Source organism: Scyliorhinus torazame, chromosome 17, assembly GCF_047496885.1.
Source record: "Scyliorhinus torazame isolate Kashiwa2021f chromosome 17, sScyTor2.1, whole genome shotgun sequence".
Lineage (NCBI taxonomy): Eukaryota > Metazoa > Chordata > Chondrichthyes > Carcharhiniformes > Scyliorhinidae > Scyliorhinus > Scyliorhinus torazame.
In genome coordinates this window covers 111,276,120-111,296,918 of record NC_092723.1, presented here as the reverse complement: position 1 = coordinate 111,296,918, position 20,799 = coordinate 111,276,120, and the positions used below count along the sequence as shown (strand labels likewise).

The window sequence follows — 20,799 nt, the reverse complement described above, 5'->3', positions numbered from 1 at the left end:
TTTCTTAGCTCTACCCATATTGCCTTAGTGCTCAAATCCTCCATCGTGCCCTCCTTAATCACAGCTGTGATATTATCTCTGACCAGTAATGTAACTCCTCCACCCCTTTTACCTCCCTCTCTATCCCTCCTGAAGCATCCTATACCCTGGGATATTTAGTTGCCAGTCTTGCCCTTCCCTCAACCAAGTCTCAGTAATGCCAATAACATCATATTCCCAGATACTAATCCAAGCCCAAAGTTCATCTGCCTTATCTGCTACACTTCTCGCATTGAAACAAATGCACCTCAGACCACCTGTCCCTTTGCGTTCATCATCTCTTCCCTGTCTACTCTTCCCCTTCGTCACATTGAGTTTATTATCTTACTGGCTTTAGTTGCTGCCTCTTTACTGACCTCTAACTTCCTAATCTAGTTCCCATCCCCCTGCCACATTAGTTTAAAACCTCCCCAAGTGTTGGCAAAAGCACCCCCTTGGACATTGGTTCCAGTCCTGCCCAGGTGTAGACCATCCGATTTGTAATGGTCCCACCGCCCCCAGAACCGGTTCCAATGTCTCAAAAATCTGAACCCCTCCCTCCTGCACCATCTTTCCAGCCACGTATTCATTCTGACTATTCTTGAATTTCTACTCTGACTGTCTCGTGCCACTGGTAGCAATCCTGAGATTACAACCTTTGAGGTCCTACTTTTTAACTTATCTCCTAACTCCTTAAATTCTGATTGTAGGGCCTCATCCCGTTTTTTACCTATATCGTTGGAGCCTATATGCACCACAACAACTGGCTGTTCACCCTCCCCCTTCAGTATGTCCCTGACCTGTGCATCCGGGAGGCAACATACCATTCGGGAGTCTCGTTTTCGACCACAGAAATGCCTGTCTACTCCCCTTACGATTGAATCCCCTATGACTAAAGCCCTGCCAGTCTTTTTCCCGCCCTTCTGTGCAGCAGAGCCAGCCACGGTGCCATGAGCCTGGCTACTACTGCCTTCCCCTGGTGAGTCATCTCCCCCAACAGTATCCAAAACGGTATACCTGTTTTGGAGGGAGATGACCGCAGGGGACACCTGCACTGCCTTCCTGCTCTTTCCCTGCCTTTTGGTCACCCATTCCCTGTCTCCCTCACCAATCCTAATCTGTGGTGTGACCAACTCACTGAACGTGCTATCCATGACCTCCTCAGCATCGCGGATGCTCCAAAGTGAGTCCATCCGCAGCTCCAGAGCCGTAATGCGGTCTAACAGGAGCTGCAGCTGGACACACTTCCCGCACATGAAGGAGTCAGGGGCATCGGCCGCGTCCCTGAACTCCCACATTGAGCACGAGGAGCATAACACGGGTCAGGCCATTTTTACATTTTATCTTAACTGATTACAAATATAATATCAAATAATAAATAAATGAAAGGAATAAAGATTTTACTTACCAATCACAATACTTATCAATACACGAAGAGTTAGATTTCTCCCAGCAACTGTTAATTGGAGCACTTTCCTTACCAGCCAATCAGGTCACTGCTTTGCTGTGATGTCACTCTTCAAGGTAAGTTTTAAAGAGGAAAACTTACCTTCCCGACAGGCCCCTGGCCACTGCTCCCGCCAAAAATCTGAAGGCCGCTTCAGGGGCTGTTTAGCACAGGGCTAAATCGCTGGCTTTGAAAACAGACCAAAGCAAGCCAGCAGCACGGTTCGATTCCCGTAACAGCCTTCCCGAACAGGCGCCGGAATGTGGCGACTAGGGGCTTTTCACAGTAACTTCATTTGAAGCCTACTTGTGACAATAAGCGATTTTCATTTTCATTTTCATTTTCTGGCAGCTGTGTCCCCGCAGCTCTCCTCGCGCTCTTTTTTCCTGTGTCCCCGCCGCTCTCCTCGCGCTCTTTTACTGAGTCTTCGCCGCTCTCCTCGCGCTCTTTCACTGTGTCCCCGACGCTCTCCTCGCGCTCTTTTATCCTGTGTCCCCGCTGCTCTTCTCGCGCTCTTTCACTGAGTCTCCGCCGCTCTCCTCACGCTCTTTTATCCTGTGTCCCTACCGCTCCACTCCTGGTCTTTCACTGAGTCTCCGCCGCTCTCCTCGCGCCCTTTCACTGCAGGCTGTGACGTCACGGTTCAACTTCTTTCTACTTCTACCTGCCCTCGAGTCTCCCTCTTGATCTTTACTCGGCTGGGATCTTTACAGTGATTGTCTTTTTTTTTTGGTTAGAGGAGGAGGTAGGGCGGGAGACACTGAAGAAGTGTTTTGGGTTTAACTGTCACTTGACAACAGTTCCTCCACAAACCACCTTCAAGATACGGTGACCGCAATGCACTGATGCAAATGTTCCCCGCAAAAGCCAATCAGCAGCTCCGCTCTACTGCCCTCTGCTGGATGCTTGCCTTGACTTGAACACCTAGGGTGTCTTGCTCAGGTACACTTTCTGGATGCAGTGACCGCAAGGCACTGATGCAAACTTTCCCCGCAACAGCCAATCAGCAGCTCCACTCTACTGCCCTCTGCTGGAGGGAGGAGGTGGATGGGCACATTCATGTTATTCTGAGATTGGGGTGCCAAGGATCTTGCCTTGCCAGCTTCTTTAGGCCCCACAGTGTGAATCACCCTTGGCTCCAACAACATTTCTATTTTTAGGTGGATTGTGATCTGGATCACACCGATCCACCTGGCGGGAATTGCACACCGTTTCCCGCCGGAGACCACACTTGGAAATGTTTGAGGAGAATTTTGCCCAACAAGACACAATGTGAAATAACGTGACTTTTCATTCTGAGAATATTAACTGGTATTTCGTACTTTTCCTAGATTAATAATCAAACTAACCTATAACCAAATTGATCAGATCATGGTTCAAAGGAAATACTTTGTTTATTACATTAGTCTGAGCGATTTTATGAATTGTATTTCTTTTAGTTCTGAAATGAGGGGAAGCTTTATATGCCTGCAGTGGAATCTCTTTACTCACTGAGTTTACATGTTGTGGTTTGTTTTAGACATTGAGCACATCATCAATTCCTCTGATGACAAAGATCACATTCATGAATGCTCTGTGGGAGATTGTGAAGACCAATGAAAACTTAACCAATTCAGCTTTCCTGACAAAATGGTTCCAGGAGCGATTCAGGCCTTTCATTGCTGGCATTTCTGAGTCAGTGCTGAGTTGCCTTCAGATCAGGAACACAACCTGCGAAGGTTACCAAGCAGTGTAAGTGTATGGCCCGCTTTTATCACACACAGCAGATTGTAGTCACTAACAACTAGGGCTCTCCGTATTCTCCAGCGTTTTTGCCCTTGCCCTCAGAAACCAGCACTTTGATTGACTTGGTAATACTCTTAGGATTATTTACTTATGTAATATAAACCTAAAATGGCAGAAAGATGTGGTACCAATGAGTTGTTGCCCATGGGACCTCAACCTAACACAAGCCTCTGTTTTGGAAAAAAAGAGATAAAAGAAATGTAGGGGGTAAAGGTTTCATATTTCACCTTGCAATGTGGTTACCTTGGGGGGGGAAATTTGAAGTCTGTTCAAAACAGGTGTAAACTTAATAGAGTTGGGCTTCTTTTAAATGCCGCTGAGTTGGGGCAACTCCAGCCAATGATATGGGACCTTCTATCTCCACTAACAGTAGGATGCTTAGATCAGTAATAGATGTACATATACCAGCCCTGATTATTAAGCATACATTGATGTCTATCAGATAAATGGATACTATTGATCTGACCACCTAATAAATAATACTACAAATGTTTTGACATTTAGCATCAAAGGACTCAATAATGAATTCAAACAGATGTCGCAGGCAACAAGAGAGACTGTGCTACAAATATGGATCCTTACCTACCTCAACACCACAGGTAAACAAGAACGACCATTGCAAGAAAGGGAATTAATTGATTTGCCACTATAATACTGCAGTAAAATTATACCTTTCAAAGATCTGCCATATTTTATACATTTTGTGAACAATTTTAAAGCTAGATAAGCTTTCTTATATTTTCAAAGACACGGTTTTACATTATGTTTGAAAATGAGAAATTTCAACCTGAAGCCAAGGTGTTAAAGTTGTAAAGAAAAAATGATGAAGACACGAGGGACAAATTGGCTCAGGTGGATTGGGAAAATACATTAAAATATATGACATAGGCAATTGATAATCTTCAAAGAACTATTACATAGCCTACAGCACCTATAGATTCTTTATGGGTGCAAAACCCCTCCAAAAAAGCAAGTCGACCGTGGGTGACAAAGGAAGTTAAATATTGTATAAGATTAAACAAAAAGGCTTATAAAGTTGCCAGAAAGAGCAATAAATCTGAAAATTGGGAGGTCTTTAGAATACAGCAAAGGAAGACCAAGAAATGATTTTAAAAAAGGAAGTACAGAATATGAATGCAATCTAGCAAGAAACATAAAAATAGACAGGCTTCTATAGGTCTGTAAAATGGAACTGTTTGGCTAACGTATGCATTCCAGGAGGCGTGGAGTGAAAGGCCAAAATGGTTTATTTTAAACTGAAAATAAAGCCACTGTCGCGACACACAAAACAAATGTCTGGCCCAGGACTATCAGGAACTGCCGGTCTGGGATCTACATTTGAATGTCCTGCTAACGAGCTCCAGTTGGGCGGGCCTCCACCCGCTCAACACGGGAACTCGTATTCTACGAAGCCCATGGGGAGATCAATCAGCGTTGCCCCGTGGCCCTGCTGAGGGTTATCACAGCTAAGCCAAATGTTGGATTAAAGGCAAAATCCAGTGAATTCATAATGGTGAATAGAGAAATGGCAGAAAAGCTAAATGATTATTTTGTATCTGTTTTCATTGAGGAAGATACAAGAAATCTCCAAAAATGTGCAGGTTAGGTGGACTGACTGTGCTAAATTGCCCCTTAGCGTCCAAAAGGTTAAGTGGGGTTACAGGGATAGGGTAGGGGCGTGGGCCTAGTTAGGATGCTCTTTCAGATGGCCGTTGCAGACTCGATGGGCCAAATGGCCGCCTTCTTCACCATAGGGATTCTATGATATTGTGTAGAGATCCAAGGGACTGGAAAGAATATGGAGTTGAAGGAAATTAGTATAAGTAAGAAGGTTGTATTTGAGAAATTAATATGGACTGAAAGTTGATAAGTCCCCGAACCTGATATTATGCATCCCAGAATGTTGAAAGAGGTTGCTATGGAGAAAGTGGATGCATTGGTGATCATCTTCCAAAATTCTATAGATTCTAGAATGGTTCCTGAAGTTTGGAAGGTAGCAAATGTCCCCCACTATTTAAGAAGGGAGGGAGAGAGAAAGCAGGGAACTACATACCTGTCATCCTTACATCACTGGTAGGGGAATGCTGGAATCTATTATAAAAGTGTGATAAACAGATATTTGGACAATCCTGATCCTGATTGGGTATAGTCATGCTGACGGACTTGTTGGAAATGTTTGAAAATGTTACTAAAAATTGATAAGAGTCGATGGATGTTGTATATTTGGACTTTCAGAAAGCTTATGATAAAGTTCCCCGCCTGATAATTAGCAAAATAAAGGCACATGGGATAGTTATCGGCATACTGTCATGGATTAAGGATTGGCTAACAGACAGAAAACAGAGTAGGAATAAACGGGTCATTCTCGCATTGGCAGGCTCTGGCTAGTGGGTTATCACAAGGATCAGCACTTGGGCCCCAGCTGTTCACAATACATATCAATGATTTGGATGTAGGGACCAAATGTAATTTTTCCAGGTTCATGGATGATACAAAGCTAGGCGCAAATGTGTGTTGTGAAGGAGATGTAAAGCGGCTACAGGAGGATTTGGACAGATTTAGTGATTGGGCAAGAACATGGCAAATGAAGTATAATGTGGAAAAATCTGAGGTAATCCATTTTGGTCGAAGGAACAGATGTGCAGAGTATTTCCTAAATGGTTAGAAATTAGAAATTGTAGAAGTACAAAGGGATCTGGGTGTCCCTGTCCATAAGTCACTGAAGGCTCGCATGTAGGTGTCACAAGTTATTAGGATTATCGCGAGGATTTGTGGAGTGAGGTCTTTCTTCAAGACCTCAGGGTATTCAGTATTTCGGAAGGACAGGCAAAAAGGAAAAGGTGGTGGAGTGGCATTGTTGGTTAAAGAGGAAATTAACACAATGGTGAGAAAGGATATTAGCTCTGACAATGTGGAGTTGGTAAGGGTAGAGTTGAGAAATACCAGGGGTCAGAAATCACTAGTGGGCCTCATATATAGACCCCCAAACTGCAGTGGTGATGTTGGGAATGGCATTAAACAGGAAATTAGAGATGCATGTGATAAGGGAGTATCTGTAATCATCGTAATTTTAATCTGCACATAGATCGGGCAAATCAAATTAGCCACTATAACGTAGAGGAGGAATTCCTGGAGTGTATACAGGATGCTTTTCTTGACCAATATGTGGAGGAACCAGCTAGAGAGCAGACCATCTTAGACTGGGTACTGTGTAATGAGAAAGGAATCAGGGGCAGCACGGTAGCACAAGTGGCTAGCACTGTGGCTTCACAGTACCAGGATCCCAGGTTCGATTCCGCGCTGGGTCACTGTCTGTGCGGAGTCTGCACGTTCTCCCCGTGTCTATGTGGGTTTCCTCCGGGTGCTCCGGTTTCCTCCCACAGTCCAAAGACGTGCAGATTAGGTGGATTTGTGTCCAAAAAGATTAGCAGGGGTTATTGAGTTACGGTGATAGGGTGGAAGTGAGGGCTTAAGTGGGTCGGTGCAGACTCAATGGGCCGAATGGCCTCCTTCGGTACTGTATGTTCTATGAATCATTATCAATCTAGCTGTGCAAGACCCTTTGGGGATGAACGACCATAACATTAAGATGGAAAGTGAAGTAGTTGATTCGGAAACTAGGGTGCTAAGTGTTAATAAACAAAACAATGAAGATACGAGGCATGAGTTGGCCTTGATAGACTGGAGAGAGTTATTTAAAGGGCTGACAGTGGAAAGGCAATGGCAAATATTCAAGGAACGCATGGAGAAACTGCCACAACTGTTTATTCCTGTCTGGCACAAAAGCAAAATGGGTAAAAGGGTCAATACATGGTTTACAAAGAAATTAGAGATAGTATCCGATCCGAGGAAGAAGCATACAGATTGGCCAAGAAAAATAATAGAGGATTCGGAGCAGTTTAGAATTCAGCAAAAAAGGACCAAGGGATTGATTTAGACGGAAAAAATACAGTACAAAAGTAAGCTTGCAGGGAACATAAAGACTAACACTAAGAGTTTCTATAAGTATGTGAAGAGAAAGTGATTGGTGTAGACAAATGTAAGTCCATGCAGACAGAAACGGGGGAATGTATAATAGGGGCAAAGAAATGGCCAAGCAACTGAATACATACTTTTCTGTCTTCACAAAAGAGGACACAAATCAGATCCCAGAAATGTTGGAAAATGCAAAATATAGTGAGAGGGAAGAATTGAGGGAGATCAATATTAGTAGAGAAATGGTGCTGGGGAAATTGATGGGATTGAAGGCTGATAAATCCCCAGGATCTGATAATCTATATCGAAGTGGCTCTAGAAATAGTGGATGCATTGGTAGCCTATAGACTCTGAAGCAGTCCCTGCAGATTGGAGGGTTGCTAATGTCACTCCAATATTCAAAAAGGGAGGTAGAGAGAAAACAGTGAATTATGGACCAGTAAGCCTAACGCCGGTAGTGGGGAAAGTTCTCAAATTCATTATCAAGGACTTTATAGCGGAGCAGTTAGAAAATAGTGGCAGGATTAGGCAGAGTCAGCATGGATTTATGAAGAGGAAGTCATGCTTGATAAGTCTATTGGAATTCTTTGAAGATGTAACTAGTAGAGTTGACAAGGGGGAGCCAGTCGTTGTGGTATATTTAATAATCTTTATTGTCGCAAGTAGCCTTACATTAACACTGCAATGAAGTTACTGTGAAAGGCCCCTAGTCGCCACATTCTGATGTCTGTTCGGGTACACTGAGGGAGAATTCAGACTGTCCAAATTACCGAACAACATGTCTTTCGGGACTTGTGGGAAGAAACCGGAGAACCCGGAGGAAACCCATGCAGGTACAGGGAGAATGTGCAGACTCCGCACAGACAATGATCCAGGGAATTGAACCCGGGACCCTGGTGCTGTGAAGTGACAGTGCTAACCACTGTGCTACCGTGCCACCCATGGATTTTCAGAAAGTATTTGCCAAATTCCCGCATAAGAGATTATCGTGCAAGATTAAAGCGCATGGGATTGGGGGAAGTATATTGAGATGGATAGAAAACTGGTTGGCAAAAAGGAAACAGTAGGAATTAACGGGTCCTTTTCAAATTGGCAGGCAGTAACTAGTGGGGTGCCACAGGGATTGGTGCTGGGACCCCAACTATTCACAATATATATTAATGATTTGGACGGGGGAACAAAATGTATCATCTCAAAGTTTGCAGATGATACCAAGATGGGTGGGAGGGTGAATTGTGACACGGATGCAAAGATCCTTCAGCATGATCTGGACAGGTTGGGTGAGTGGGCAAATCAATAGCAGATCCAGTATAATTTGGATAAATGTGATGTTATTCACTTTGGAAGCAAAAACAAGAAGGCAGATTACGACCTGAATGGTTGTAAATTGGGAGAGAGGAGTGTGCAGCGGGACCTGGGTGTCCTTGTGCACCATTCGCTGAAGGTAAGCATGCAGGTGCAGCAGGCGGTAAAGAAGACAAATGGTTTGTTGGCTTTCATTTGAAAGAGGTTTCGAGTACAGGAGCAGGGATGTGTTGTTGCAATTATACAGGACCTTGGTGAGGCCACACCTAGAATATTGTGTGCAGTTTTAGTTTTCTTTTCTGAGGAAGGATGTTCTTGCTCTCGAGGGTGTGCAGCGAATGTTTACCAGGCTGATTCCGGGGATGGCGGGACTAATGTATGAGGAGAGATTGACTAGGGTAGGATTGTTTTCAAGGGCAGCACGGTGGCGCAGTGGGTTAGCCCTGCTGCCTCATGGCGCTGAGGTCCCAGGTTTGATCCCGGCTCTGGGTCACTGTCCATGAGGAGTTTGCACATTCTCCCCGTGGGTTTCGCCCCCACAATCAAAAGATGTGTAGGCTAGGTGGATTGGCCATGCTAAATTGCCCCCTAATTGGAAAAAATTAATTGGGTTTTTTTTTTTAAATGTTTTCGCTGGAGTTTAGATGAATGATGGGGATCTCATAGAGACTTATAAAATTCTATTAGGATTAGATAGAGTGAATGCAGGGATGATGTTCCCAATGGTGGGTGTGTCCAGAACCAGGGGCGTCATTCTCCGACCCCCCAGCGGATATTCGGCGGGCGGGAATCGGCCCGCGCCAGTTGGCGGGCCCCCCCCCCGCTCGATTCTCCGGCCCGGATGGGCCGAAGTCCCGCCGATAAATTGCCTGTCCCGCCGGCGTAAATTAGAGTACCTATTTACCGGCGGGACAAGGCGGCGCGGGCGGGCTCCGGGGTCCTGGGGGGGGGCGCGGGGCAATCTGACCCCGGGGGGTGCCCCCACGGTGGCCTGGCCCGCGATCGGGGCCCACCGATCCGCGGGCGGGCCTGTGCCGTGGGGGCACTCTTTCCCTTCCGCCTCCGCCACGGTCTCCACCATGGCGGAGGCGGAAGAGACTCCCCCCCCCCCCCCCCCCCCCACTGCGCATGCACGGGAAACTGTCAGCGGCCGCTGACGCTCCCGCGCATGCGCCGCCCCGACATGTCATTTCCGCGCCAGCTGCCGGGGCAACAAAGGCCGTTTCCGCCAGCTGGCGGGGCGGAAATTCCTCCGGCGCCGGCCTAGCCCCTCAATGTTGGGGCTCGGCCCCCAAAGATGCAGCGCATTCCGCGGGATCACTTTTTAGCGAATCTGCATCTTAGATCGAGGTAGTCAGACTTACTCTAATGTACAGATTTGCAAGGTACCTAAGGCTTTGGGATTCAATCCCTTTGCCTTGGGGACCTCAGGCAAGCACAGTTTGGTACTGGTCCCCACAAATGGGAAAGAGGCGGAACAGCACTCGTGGGGGCCTCCAAGGGAATCGGAGGCCGCCAGCTACATACCCTTTGGGCAGGGTGATTGATACCCTGGCACTGCTGGTGCCACCTGGGTACCTTACCCTGACAGTGCCAGCCATGGGTGTTGGGGGGGGTGCCAGGGGTGTGGGACACTCTATCATGTTGCTTTCGGGCTGGGAGTGTGGGCCTTGGGGATTTTCTTCGGGGCCTTGGAGATCGGGACGCCATTTAAAAATGGCGTTCCGATCTCTTGCTAAAACGGGGAGTTTCGGCGAGCAGAGCTTCCCATTGTAAAAAACAGGGCTCTATGAGGCCTCAGCCGTACGTTCCCCATTCAGGCCCCTTATTCAAACCAAGTCGTGTTGAATAGCCCTGTGTTTCTCGGCACTGCGATCGGGAAATAAGCGACTAAACACGCTCGCTTGGGGACTTTGTTCCCTTTTGGGAAGATCGTGCCCATAGTTTCAACTCGGGATGGCGTGTGACTTGGAGGGAATCTTGCAGTTGGTTATGTTCCCCTCAATTTGCTGCCCTTATCTTCCTGGGCAGTAGAGGTTGTGGGTTTGGATGGTGCTGTTGAAGAAGTCTTTGTGAGTTGCTGCAGTACAATGGGTGGCACAGTGGGAGAATGGTGATACCCTGGGGAACATAGCAGCTATCCAGTGTGCCCTTTTTATGCCAGGTCTTTGCTGTTTCCCCTGGGGGTTCCAAATGTCCACCAGCAGAATTACAGCAAGAGTCCAAAAGGCCCCTTCTGATCTTTCAAGAACTTGGTTTTCTCTCTCACTAATCCTCTCTGCAACCTATGAAACTCAAATCTGTTCCAAATTTGACTACTTTTCCCATATCCTGAGAAATCCTCACGTGTCTGTCGCATTTCATCGCAGGATCACAGAAAAAGCTCGTCATGGCCAAAAAGGGAATTTCTTATTCGTCTTTAGCCTTCAACTTCCAAACTTTCTCTACTGTGATTTTATTTTGAATTTCATTTTATCAATCCAAATCTTGGGCGTCATTCTCCGAACCCCCGCCGGGTTGGAGAATCGCCGGGGGCTGCCGTGAATCCCGCCCCCGCCGGTTGCCGAAGTCTCCGGCACCGGATATTCGGCGGGGGCGGGAATCGGGCCGCGCCGGTTGGCAGGCCCCCCCGCTCGATTCTCCGGCCCGGATGGGCCGAAGTCCCGCCGATAAATTGCCTGTCCCGCCGTCGTGGATTAAACCACCTTTTGAACGGCGGGACAAGGCGGCGTGGGCGTGCTCCGGGGTCCTGGGGGGGGCGGGCGGGGTGATCTGGCCCCGGGGGGTGCCCCCACGGTGACCTGGCCCGCGATCGGGGCCCACCGATCCGCGGGCAGGCCTGTGCCGTGGGGGCACTCTTTCCCTTCCGCCTCCGCCACGGTCTCCACCAATTAAATGAATGCTCATCCTGCTGATATCCACGCATCCTTTCATAGGATTTCATGGTTTTCTACACTTTTCAGGCTTGTAAATCCTAAACTTGGCATCATTTAATCACTGCTCCTTAATTTGCCTCATCTTTCCCTCTCTACATCCTTGTATTTATTCCCCTAGAATAATTTCCCCTATTTATCCCTAGAATAAAAACCTATTACGACAGTAACTGTCCATGAGATAAATTTAATGGGTGGTAAAATATCTAGCCATATTTCTCATACTGATAACCCAGTGATTTTTTAAAATAAATTTAGAGTACCCAATTATTTTTTTTCCAATTAAGGGGCAATTTAGTGTGGCCAATCCACCTAACCTGCACATAGTTTTGGGTTGTGGGGGTGAGACCCACACAGATACGGGGAGAATGTGCAAACTCCACACAGACAGTGACCCGCGGCCGGGATTGAACCCAGGTCCTCGGCACGGTGAGGCAATGCACGCTAACCACTGTACACACCACTGTGCTGCCCCCGATAACCCAGTGATCTATTGAGTCCCAGCTGCACTCATGCTGCAATTGAAAACAGGCTCTCAACTTGATTGAAGGTAGGATGGTACCAGCCTTCCCAAGGGCAATTAGAGAAAGGCAATAAATACTAGCTTAGTCCATGACCCTCTCATCCCATGAACAAATAAAAACAAAAGTCTTAAACTGTAAATTCAAACACAACTCTTACTAGCTTCCATTGTAAAAGACAGTTGAGTGAAACATTGTAAGTTTTTTTTAAAGTCAAATGTTATTATGTATATACACAAATGTTATGGTAATCCACTGGGAAATAACCAGTGTGTATAGTCAACCGTCTTCATCCTTTAATTGTAGGTGCTGGTTGTATCAGCAACATTAATGGATCCAGAGACTGGCTGCTGATGAACTGGGGAATGTTCAGTCAACTTGTTCAGATAAAGGATTTGGCCAGGCTAAATTTGAATTTCAACGGAGTAAGTTATTTAATCTTTTTTTGGAAAGAAATTTATATTAAAAAATAAAAAAATCAGATTACCTATTGGATGAACTACAATGTTGCAAGGCTGAAATTATTAGTCTGTAATTTTAGCAGTAGGTTTGGTAGATTAATGAAATAAAGTTATCGCATAAAGCCACCTGCTTGTTGATGTATATCAATGATTGTAAGGACCTTGATAGGTTATTCACCTGAAGTGGCCTCTCTTCATTGAAAGAGGTTTTCTTCCACCAAATGCAGGAGTAATTGTGACACTTCAACATAGAGAAACAAGTCCCTTTTCAGAAATTCTTATCTTATAGATAAGAACCCACAATCACATAATAGCTTTCTTGTATTCTCTGGCACTAATGTAGCTACCATCAGAATTTTATTTTTAATTGAAAAATTCTAAAAGAACAGAAGACAAAGAAATCTTGCACTGAAATAATGGGCGTGATTCTCCGGCCTCGCTGCGCTCTCGCTCAAGCGAAACAACGCCAGTGAATAGCAGGAGAGGCCATAAACGAGAACCGTGCTGGGGGCCAAACGGTTTGCCATGCAACCGGCTCGCTCCCGTAAGCGATCACACCGTAGCGTGGCGAGAAACCAATTAGCACCACTTAAGCCCCATCTCCATACAATTAACGGGCGCCACTCCATATCCAATGGCCTCCCGTGATTCAGCAGCCTCCCCAGCAAGTGGTCACGCTGGCACCGATTAGTACTTTTTAAAATCGTGAACCCGGTGGAAGGGCTTCTGTGGGGAGCCGAGGAGGTGAGTAGCCATCTTTGGTCAGAGACAATGAGCCCAAAGGCATTGGGCTTGCCTCCCCAGTGCTCGGGAGGGGTGGGGGGAGACCCGGCTGGGGATGGGGGACCCTCTGCAGGGACGGGCTGCCATCTGAGGGTGGGAGGCAGGCGCTGGGGCAACTGGGGGGCAACCGCGCGGAGCTCCACTACGTCAACACCTAGCCCCTGCCCGTCTGCCCCACCGACCACCCATAACCCCAACCGACGCCTCTGGCCATGCGGCTGAAGACTGTTACTGATTGGGAATTGCCAGTCGTGGTTACGTGAGCACTTCACACAACCCAAGTGGATTCCTGTGGGTGGGTTGGCCATGTAGCATGTGGAACCCATTACCTAGCATCCCAATCAGACAGATGCCTGGACACTCTGCTTGAACACTGCGGGAGACAACACCACATACACAACAGCCAACATCCAAGCACCCAGGGGCCCCCCAGGTGCCGGACCCCACCCCACACCCTGACGACCCTGATGGCCGCCCATCAGGCCAGGGAGGGACCCCGCGACGGCCCAGGGTGTATGTGCGTCACTGGTCATTCGAACAAATGATGGACGGTGCGTGCTGCAGGAGGCCCTGCCGGTGGCTGTCAAGGTCACTGCAACTCTGAACTTTAATGCCTCGGGATACTTCCAGGGCTCGGGCGGAGACCTGTGTGGCATCTCACAGGCCACAGCCCACAGGTGCATCTGACAGGTCACGGATGCCCTATTTGCCCAGGTGGAAAACTACATCAACTTTGACATGACCAAGCCCAACAGGATGCCCAGGCAGCAGGATTCGCCGCCATCGCCGGGATGGTGCAGGGGGTAGTGGATGGTATGCATGTTGCCCTGCGCTCCCTGGGCCATCTGGGAGTGCCCTATGTTAACAGAAAGGGGTTCCAATCCCTGAACATGTAGCTTGTGTGCAACCACCGCATGAAGATCATGCATGTGTATTCACATGTCCCGGGGAGTGTGCACGATAGTTACATCCTCGGGCAGTCGGTCATCCCCGCCCTCTTCGAGGACCGCACGAGGGATAGGTGGCTGGCTCTTGAGGGATAAGGAGTACCTGGTGAGGACCTGGCTAATGACGCCAATACGAAGGCCGGAGACCGAAGCGACCTTGTACAACAAGGCCTCTAATCAGCCCTCTAATCTTCTGAGAGCACATGGCTACAGGTTAGTTGAGTATTAGGGAAGGTACCTAAATGCTCAGCCACTCAAAAATTTAATTTATTATGCAAAAGACACCCAGGCCAACTCTGGGGAGAGAACCCTTTTATAGGGTGGACTTTGACTGTAGTCTCATCCTAGCAAGCATGAAATGCCTGCGGGCTGCCAGAAGCATTGATTTCCCAGCCTGCTATTTGGATACTTGCCTCCAGGCAGTTCATCTGTGCGCCCCCCCCCCCCCCCCCCCCCCCCACACCACCCCACTCCATCAAATTGGGAAAGTGGAAGTCACTGGAGCATTTCAGTTGGCCTCCTAAACATATCTTTAACTAGGCTCTGAATTAGCCTACTTTTCAGGCTCATTTGGATTTGCAGCTTTCCCGGGCCCAACCTAGCCTTGTCAAGAATGGCCAGTGCTGGTAGTGGCACCTCATACTGACACGTCAGCCAGTGCTGGTAATTTTGGGCACTCTTCCCCTGTCTCTTACTTCAGGGCACTTTGAAATTCAGTCCAACATGTTCTGCAGCACACTCTTATTTCTTTCTTCATCTTTATTTTTTTCTCGTTCATTTAAAATGCATTTAAAATCTTGACACTCCTGTAGAAATCAATAAAATTATGCCACTGAGTCATCAATCCTATTATTGTAGATTTCCTCTGTTTGCAAAGGTGTTAAAATATTTTTTTCTAACATATTTCCCTGGATAGTAAAGTTGCTTTGTAAAATACTAAAACTATTTAAGATCTGTGAATAACAGTTGAGTAAATAACGATTGGTGAGAAAGCCTAAAATACTGAATAGAATATAATTTTTCATACTTTTGCTCAGATTGAGGTTGTGGATTTACTGACTGTCAGACAGCTTGCCCAATTATCTGCTATCACTGGAACATTGAAGAATTCAGATGATGTACGGAAGGTTATGAGCAACATCACACTTGATAAAATTACCCAATTCACGGACATTTTCAGCTTTGAGGCAAAGCAGGTAAGAAATGCTAACAGCTAATGGTACAATGAGAAATAAATCGTATCACAATAAATGAATGATAATTTTAATACAGTGTCCAACCAAATGTAACCATGAATCCTGTAACTTTTTCTCACTGATGAGATGAATATCTTTAGCAAGGCCAGCATTTATTGTGCATCGCTAATTGCCCTTCAGAAGGTGATGGTGAGCTGCCTTCTTGAACTGCTGCAGTTTTCTTGTGCAGGTCCGCCCACAACGCTATTAGTTGGGAGTTCCAGCATTTAGAATCAAAAACTGGGAAGGAGCAGAAATATAGTTCCAATTCAGGATAGTCTGAAGCTTGGAGGGGAACTTGCAGGTGGTGGTGTTCCCAAACATCTATCGCCCTTGTCCTCCTTGGTGGTACAGGATCCGGGATTGGAATGTGTTGTCAAAGAAGGCATGGCAAGTTGTTACAGTGCATCTTGTATATGATACACAGCTGCATTTGTTGCCAATGATGCACCCAACATCGGGCTTGTTTGGTTGATTCTGTTGCTCTCTTACGCCATAGCGAGCAATGAGTCAGCCGTGGCCAAGACCAAAAATGGTGCCACTTAAATAATCACAGCTGTGTTTTCTCCTCTTGATCTGATAGCCTTTATTTATCGGGCACCCCTGCACTTTATATTAAAAGAAAACATTCCCAGTACAGCATATGTTCAAGACAGACTGGTTCCAGCTTTTCCGTTTGCCAGATGGATGTTCAGCAACTTAACTCCTGCTGTACTTAATTGGATGGTGGGCCTACAGGTAGCCAATTAGCAGGTGGTTTGTGGTAAAATCATTGAGCAGGTTCTGCTCCTGACAGATGGACCTGGAACCCACTCAAGTTTCTGGTCAATGGGAACCCCGCCCACCCCAGGATATTAATGGTAGAGCCAGAGCATCAGTCCTGGCCCCTGAATTGCTGACCCAGTGATGTTATCGCTGCGCTGTCATTCCTGTCAGCCAACCCAATATCTTGTGCAATGCTACATGAAATGAATCCCCTCATATATCATCAAACCTCTTATCATGATAAACAATAGAATATCTCAATGAAGTATAGGCAGAAGTTAATTTTCATAGTTATCCAAATTAATATTCTGTGCAATGCTGCATCAAAGTCACAGGAAATTCCTCATAAATCATCAAATCCTTTATCCGAGAAAAGCTACTGTATCAGCAAATTAAAGACAACAATCCATGGTAGGAGATCAGAGAAATCACTTCAGTTTGTCGCAACCATCTTCCAATTAGACATGTGTGTAACAAGTTAAACCAGCACTTGCTAAATGAAGAACAACTTGGTAATTGGTGACAATTTGATTAACAGATTAAGAATTTATTTATATGAAGAGTGCATATATGTGAATTTGAGCATGTGTATATACGGTTTAACCTGATAGAACTTGGTTCAGTTCATACTATTTGTTAACTTTTCCAGAACAATGTAACATTGCTCCCAGAAGTGAGGTTTACCTTATTGACTGAAGTTCTGAATCGTGCTGAGCCAATTATTTCCAGTTCAAATGAAACTGAACTCCAGACCTGGCTTGGTACTAGGCTTCAACTGCTGATCCCAGGACTGAATGGAAACTTGACTGAATTAATTTTGACCAATGTCAGCTGCAATGGAGCACGGATCATGTATGTTCTCAGCATTGAATTTCAAAGTATTTTTCCACTCCTTTGAAACATTTGATACACTTAACTAATTGTCAATATTCTTAACAATTTACTTGGCGAGAGACTGATAAAAATGTTGTTTTTGTTTTACATTGTATTTCAGTTTATTCAATTACATTATTGTTTTTTAAAATAGCCAAATATTGCATTTTATCTGATGTTGACCACGTTTTCCAAAGATTGTTGATTCTCTCCTATGGAACTATTATTATCAATATTAAATGGCATGGTGGCACAGTTCATTCGAGTTCAAATGGAATAGTTGGGCGTACACATCCTTCATCCCCCTTTATGATGGCTTGAACACACTGTGATACGTTGCATCCAAATGAAAGACAAATGCTACTCACTAAAAAGTCGAGGGAATTGTTGAGGGACTCCCTGCACTGTTTAGTACAGTTATAGAAAAGTGATGCGGAGACCTAGCAGCAGGTTCCCAATTAACAACGTGGAGGTAGCGAAAGAGCAATTCATTATGGAGTTAATGACAGAATTATCAGAACAACAGAAATGTTGTTTTATTACCATTCAATGTAAACTTTGAATTTACAAAGTCTGTTTGTATTTATATTACATTGCATTTGTGTTGCGCCTTTACAACCTCAGAATAGAATATTCCCATAGAATATTACAACCAATAAAGTACTTTTGTAATGCAGCCATAGTTGTATGATAGAAAATGTGGCAGCTAACTTGTACACAGCAAGATCCCACAAACAATTATCTGTTTCTGTTGTTGATTGCAAGATAAATATTGTCCAGGTTATTAAAAATAACTCCTCTGATCTTGTTCACAATATGCCTTCCTTTATGTCCAAATGAAAGAACAGAAGGGCCTTGGTTTAATATCTCACACAATAATGACAGTTCCTAATAGTGCGGTGATGAACTGGAGTATCAACCTGGATTTTTAAACTCGAGTCCCCAGAATAAGAATTGAATACTCAACTTTCTGTTGAGAGTACCATTCACTGAGCCATGGCTGACATGCTGTGTTGCTGAGTGGAGTCAAATTCCAACCAGCTAGATCATATTGGGAGAAAATGATACAGCTATCCATAGTCTAGGCTGTGCCTCTTGGCTAAGGGAGACTGCAGGGAAAGTAATGACCAAATTGTGATTAAAAGATGAGGGAAAATAAGAATACAAGTTCCTTGAAGTTATTAATTGCAGTAATCTTCCAACTCAGGCTTTGGGCAGAGCCTTCCAACCACTAAGTTTGGTACGGAGTGTCCAATCTTCTTGCCAGCCAGTTGCACGTTGAGAAAATGATGCTTCTAGACTACAAGGCTACCAGCTGGTAATCTAAAGCTGGAAATATTAGCCCAGTCTACTAACAAAGCAAGGAATAATTGTGACTTTAGGTGACCATATAAAACAGATGTTATCAATTTAGTGACTGAATTGATAACGCCCATATCTCACTACCAATATTATCTCCAAGCTAAAAGTGTATGTTCACTAAAAAGTTTGATAATCACTTTTTGAATTTTGCTTTTAGAATACAGACCCTGAATGCACGGTTCTTTGAATTTACAACAAACGTTCAGCAACAAATGTACAAGAGTATCAGAACCTATCTACGTAAAGGTATTCAGCTTTTATTTTGCCCTATGTTGGTGACAGATTTTAAGGTCTGAATATCGGAGCTCATGATCTTTTCACCTGCATTCTGTTTTGCATTTACATTTTCTACAAATGCAATAGCTGAATGGATTTTGGGGGGTAGGAATTTGGCTCGGGTAATAGCGAGGAACTTTGATATGTTCTGGTTCTGAACCATTTAAACATGGCAACTTTTATTTGCCATGTGGGCGTCACTGGCTGGGCCAGCAGCTATTTTCGACCCTTAACCACCATTGAAAAGTTGGTGGTGAGCTGCCTTCTTGAACCACTGCAGTCCCTGTGCTGTAGGTATATCAACAGTGCTGCTAGGGAAGTCCCAGGATTTCGACCCAGCGACAGTGAAGGAATGGTGATATATTTACAAGTAAAGTTGGTAGGAGACCTGGAAAGGAACTTCAGGTGTTCCCATATGCCAGCCTCCCTTGTCTTTATAGATGGTAGAGGTCATGGGTGTGGAAGGTGCTATCTAAGGAGCCTTTGTGAGTTCCTGCAGTGCTCCTTGTAGATGGTACACACGGCTGCTACTGTGAATTGGTTGTGGATAGAATTAATGTTATTGGCTAGGGTGCCAATCCAGGATGGTTGATTGTGGAGGATTCGGCGATGGTAATACCATTGAATGTCAAGGGGGCGATGGTTAGATTCTCTATTGTTGGAGATAGTTATTGCCTGGTGTTGTGATCCCAGTTGATGATGTAACAGGACGAGAAGATCCCAGAATGGAATCCTTGCTTAATAGACCATAACTTTAATTTTCTTCAATCAAATGTGGAGGAACAGGGTCACAGGACTGCTAATTAGTTTTAACAACAAGAAAAACATTTATTAAACTTAAAAAATTGGATTTGAATATAATACTCCTTTACTCCCCCCTTAGATTAACAAATACACACAGATTTTAAGCTTATCAAAGTACATTTAAAGCTTCAATTGTCTCATTAACACACAGATCGGCTGTAGTCAAACATGCACTCTGCTCTGAAACCCCAGGTGAATGTCTCCTCATAATCCCCCCAGATGATTAGAATCCCCCCCAGATGATTGTCACACAGGAGCTTCCAAACTCTGCTCCCCAAAACATGCTATAAAATCTTCTTTCATAATCATGCTATCTAATAGTGCTTTGCATTCCAGAATCAAGTCCATGGACGCGATTCTCCGACACCCCACCGGGTCGGAGAATCGCCGGGGGCCGGCGTGAATCCCGCCCCTGCCGTGTCGCGAATTCTCCGCCACCGGAGATTCGGCGGGGGCGGGAATCGCGCAGCCCCGGTTGGTGGAAATCCCCCGCCGATTCTCCGGTCCGCGATGGGCCGAAGTCCCGCCGCTGTCAACCCACGCCAGCCGGCGTGGATTGAACCACCTTTGAGACGGGGGGGGGGGGGGCGGCGGGGCGGGCGGCCTCCAGGGTCCTGGGGGGGCGCGGGGCGATCTGGCCCCGGGGGGTGCCCCCACGGTGGCCTGGCCCGCTATCGGGGCCCACCGATCCGCGGGCGGGCCTGTGCCGTGGGGGCACTCTTTTCCTTCCGCCTTCGCCATGGTCTCCACCATGGCGGAAGCGGAAGAGACCCCCTCCACTGCGCATGCGTGGGGATGCCGTGAGCGGCCGCTGACGCTCCCACGCATGCGCCGCCCGGCAAAGTCAGTTTCGCGCCAGCTGGCGGGGCGGACATCAGTCCGGCTCGGTCCTAGCCCCTCAAGGTGAGGGCTCGGCCGCTCAAGATGCGGAGACTTCCGCACCTTTGGGGCGGCGCAATGCTGGACTGATTTGCGCCGTTTTTGGCACCGGTCGGCAGACATCGCGCCGATATCGGAGAATCCCGCCCCATATTTTCCAAAAGACTCTTGTGAATAGAGCTTCCACTCCACTTTGACCAGTGAATCCAGGCCAGGATTTTACAACAAGCTCTTTCAGGACTTCTTTGACTTAATTGCTTTTACACACTTCCAGCCACTAATTCCCACATATATTTCAATTCATGCTCCATAGACTGTAGTGATCTCTCATAAACCTGAAAATCACTTCTGATGTATTTCTGACATCTCAGGCTTTCTCTGAGCTCTGTCTATCTTTATTGAATACGTCCACTGTTCTCGTACCTTTAAC

At 46.1% G+C, this 20,799-nt stretch overlaps 1 protein-coding gene across 1 annotated transcript in view; it reads left to right on the top strand.

Moving 5' to 3' along the window:
* The window catches only part of LOC140393469 (uncharacterized), a 470,641-nt gene that overhangs the window by 403,256 nt on the left and 46,586 nt on the right, over positions 1-20,799 (top strand). The window contains exons 178-183 of the mRNA XM_072479798.1: positions 2,985-3,196; positions 3,755-3,849; positions 12,291-12,409; positions 15,213-15,371; positions 16,825-17,027; positions 18,568-18,656. Coding sequence (XP_072335899.1) covers positions 2,985-3,196; positions 3,755-3,849; positions 12,291-12,409; positions 15,213-15,371; positions 16,825-17,027; positions 18,568-18,656 — 877 coding nt within the window. The remainder of the gene's footprint in view (positions 1-2,984; positions 3,197-3,754; positions 3,850-12,290; positions 12,410-15,212; positions 15,372-16,824; positions 17,028-18,567; positions 18,657-20,799) is intronic.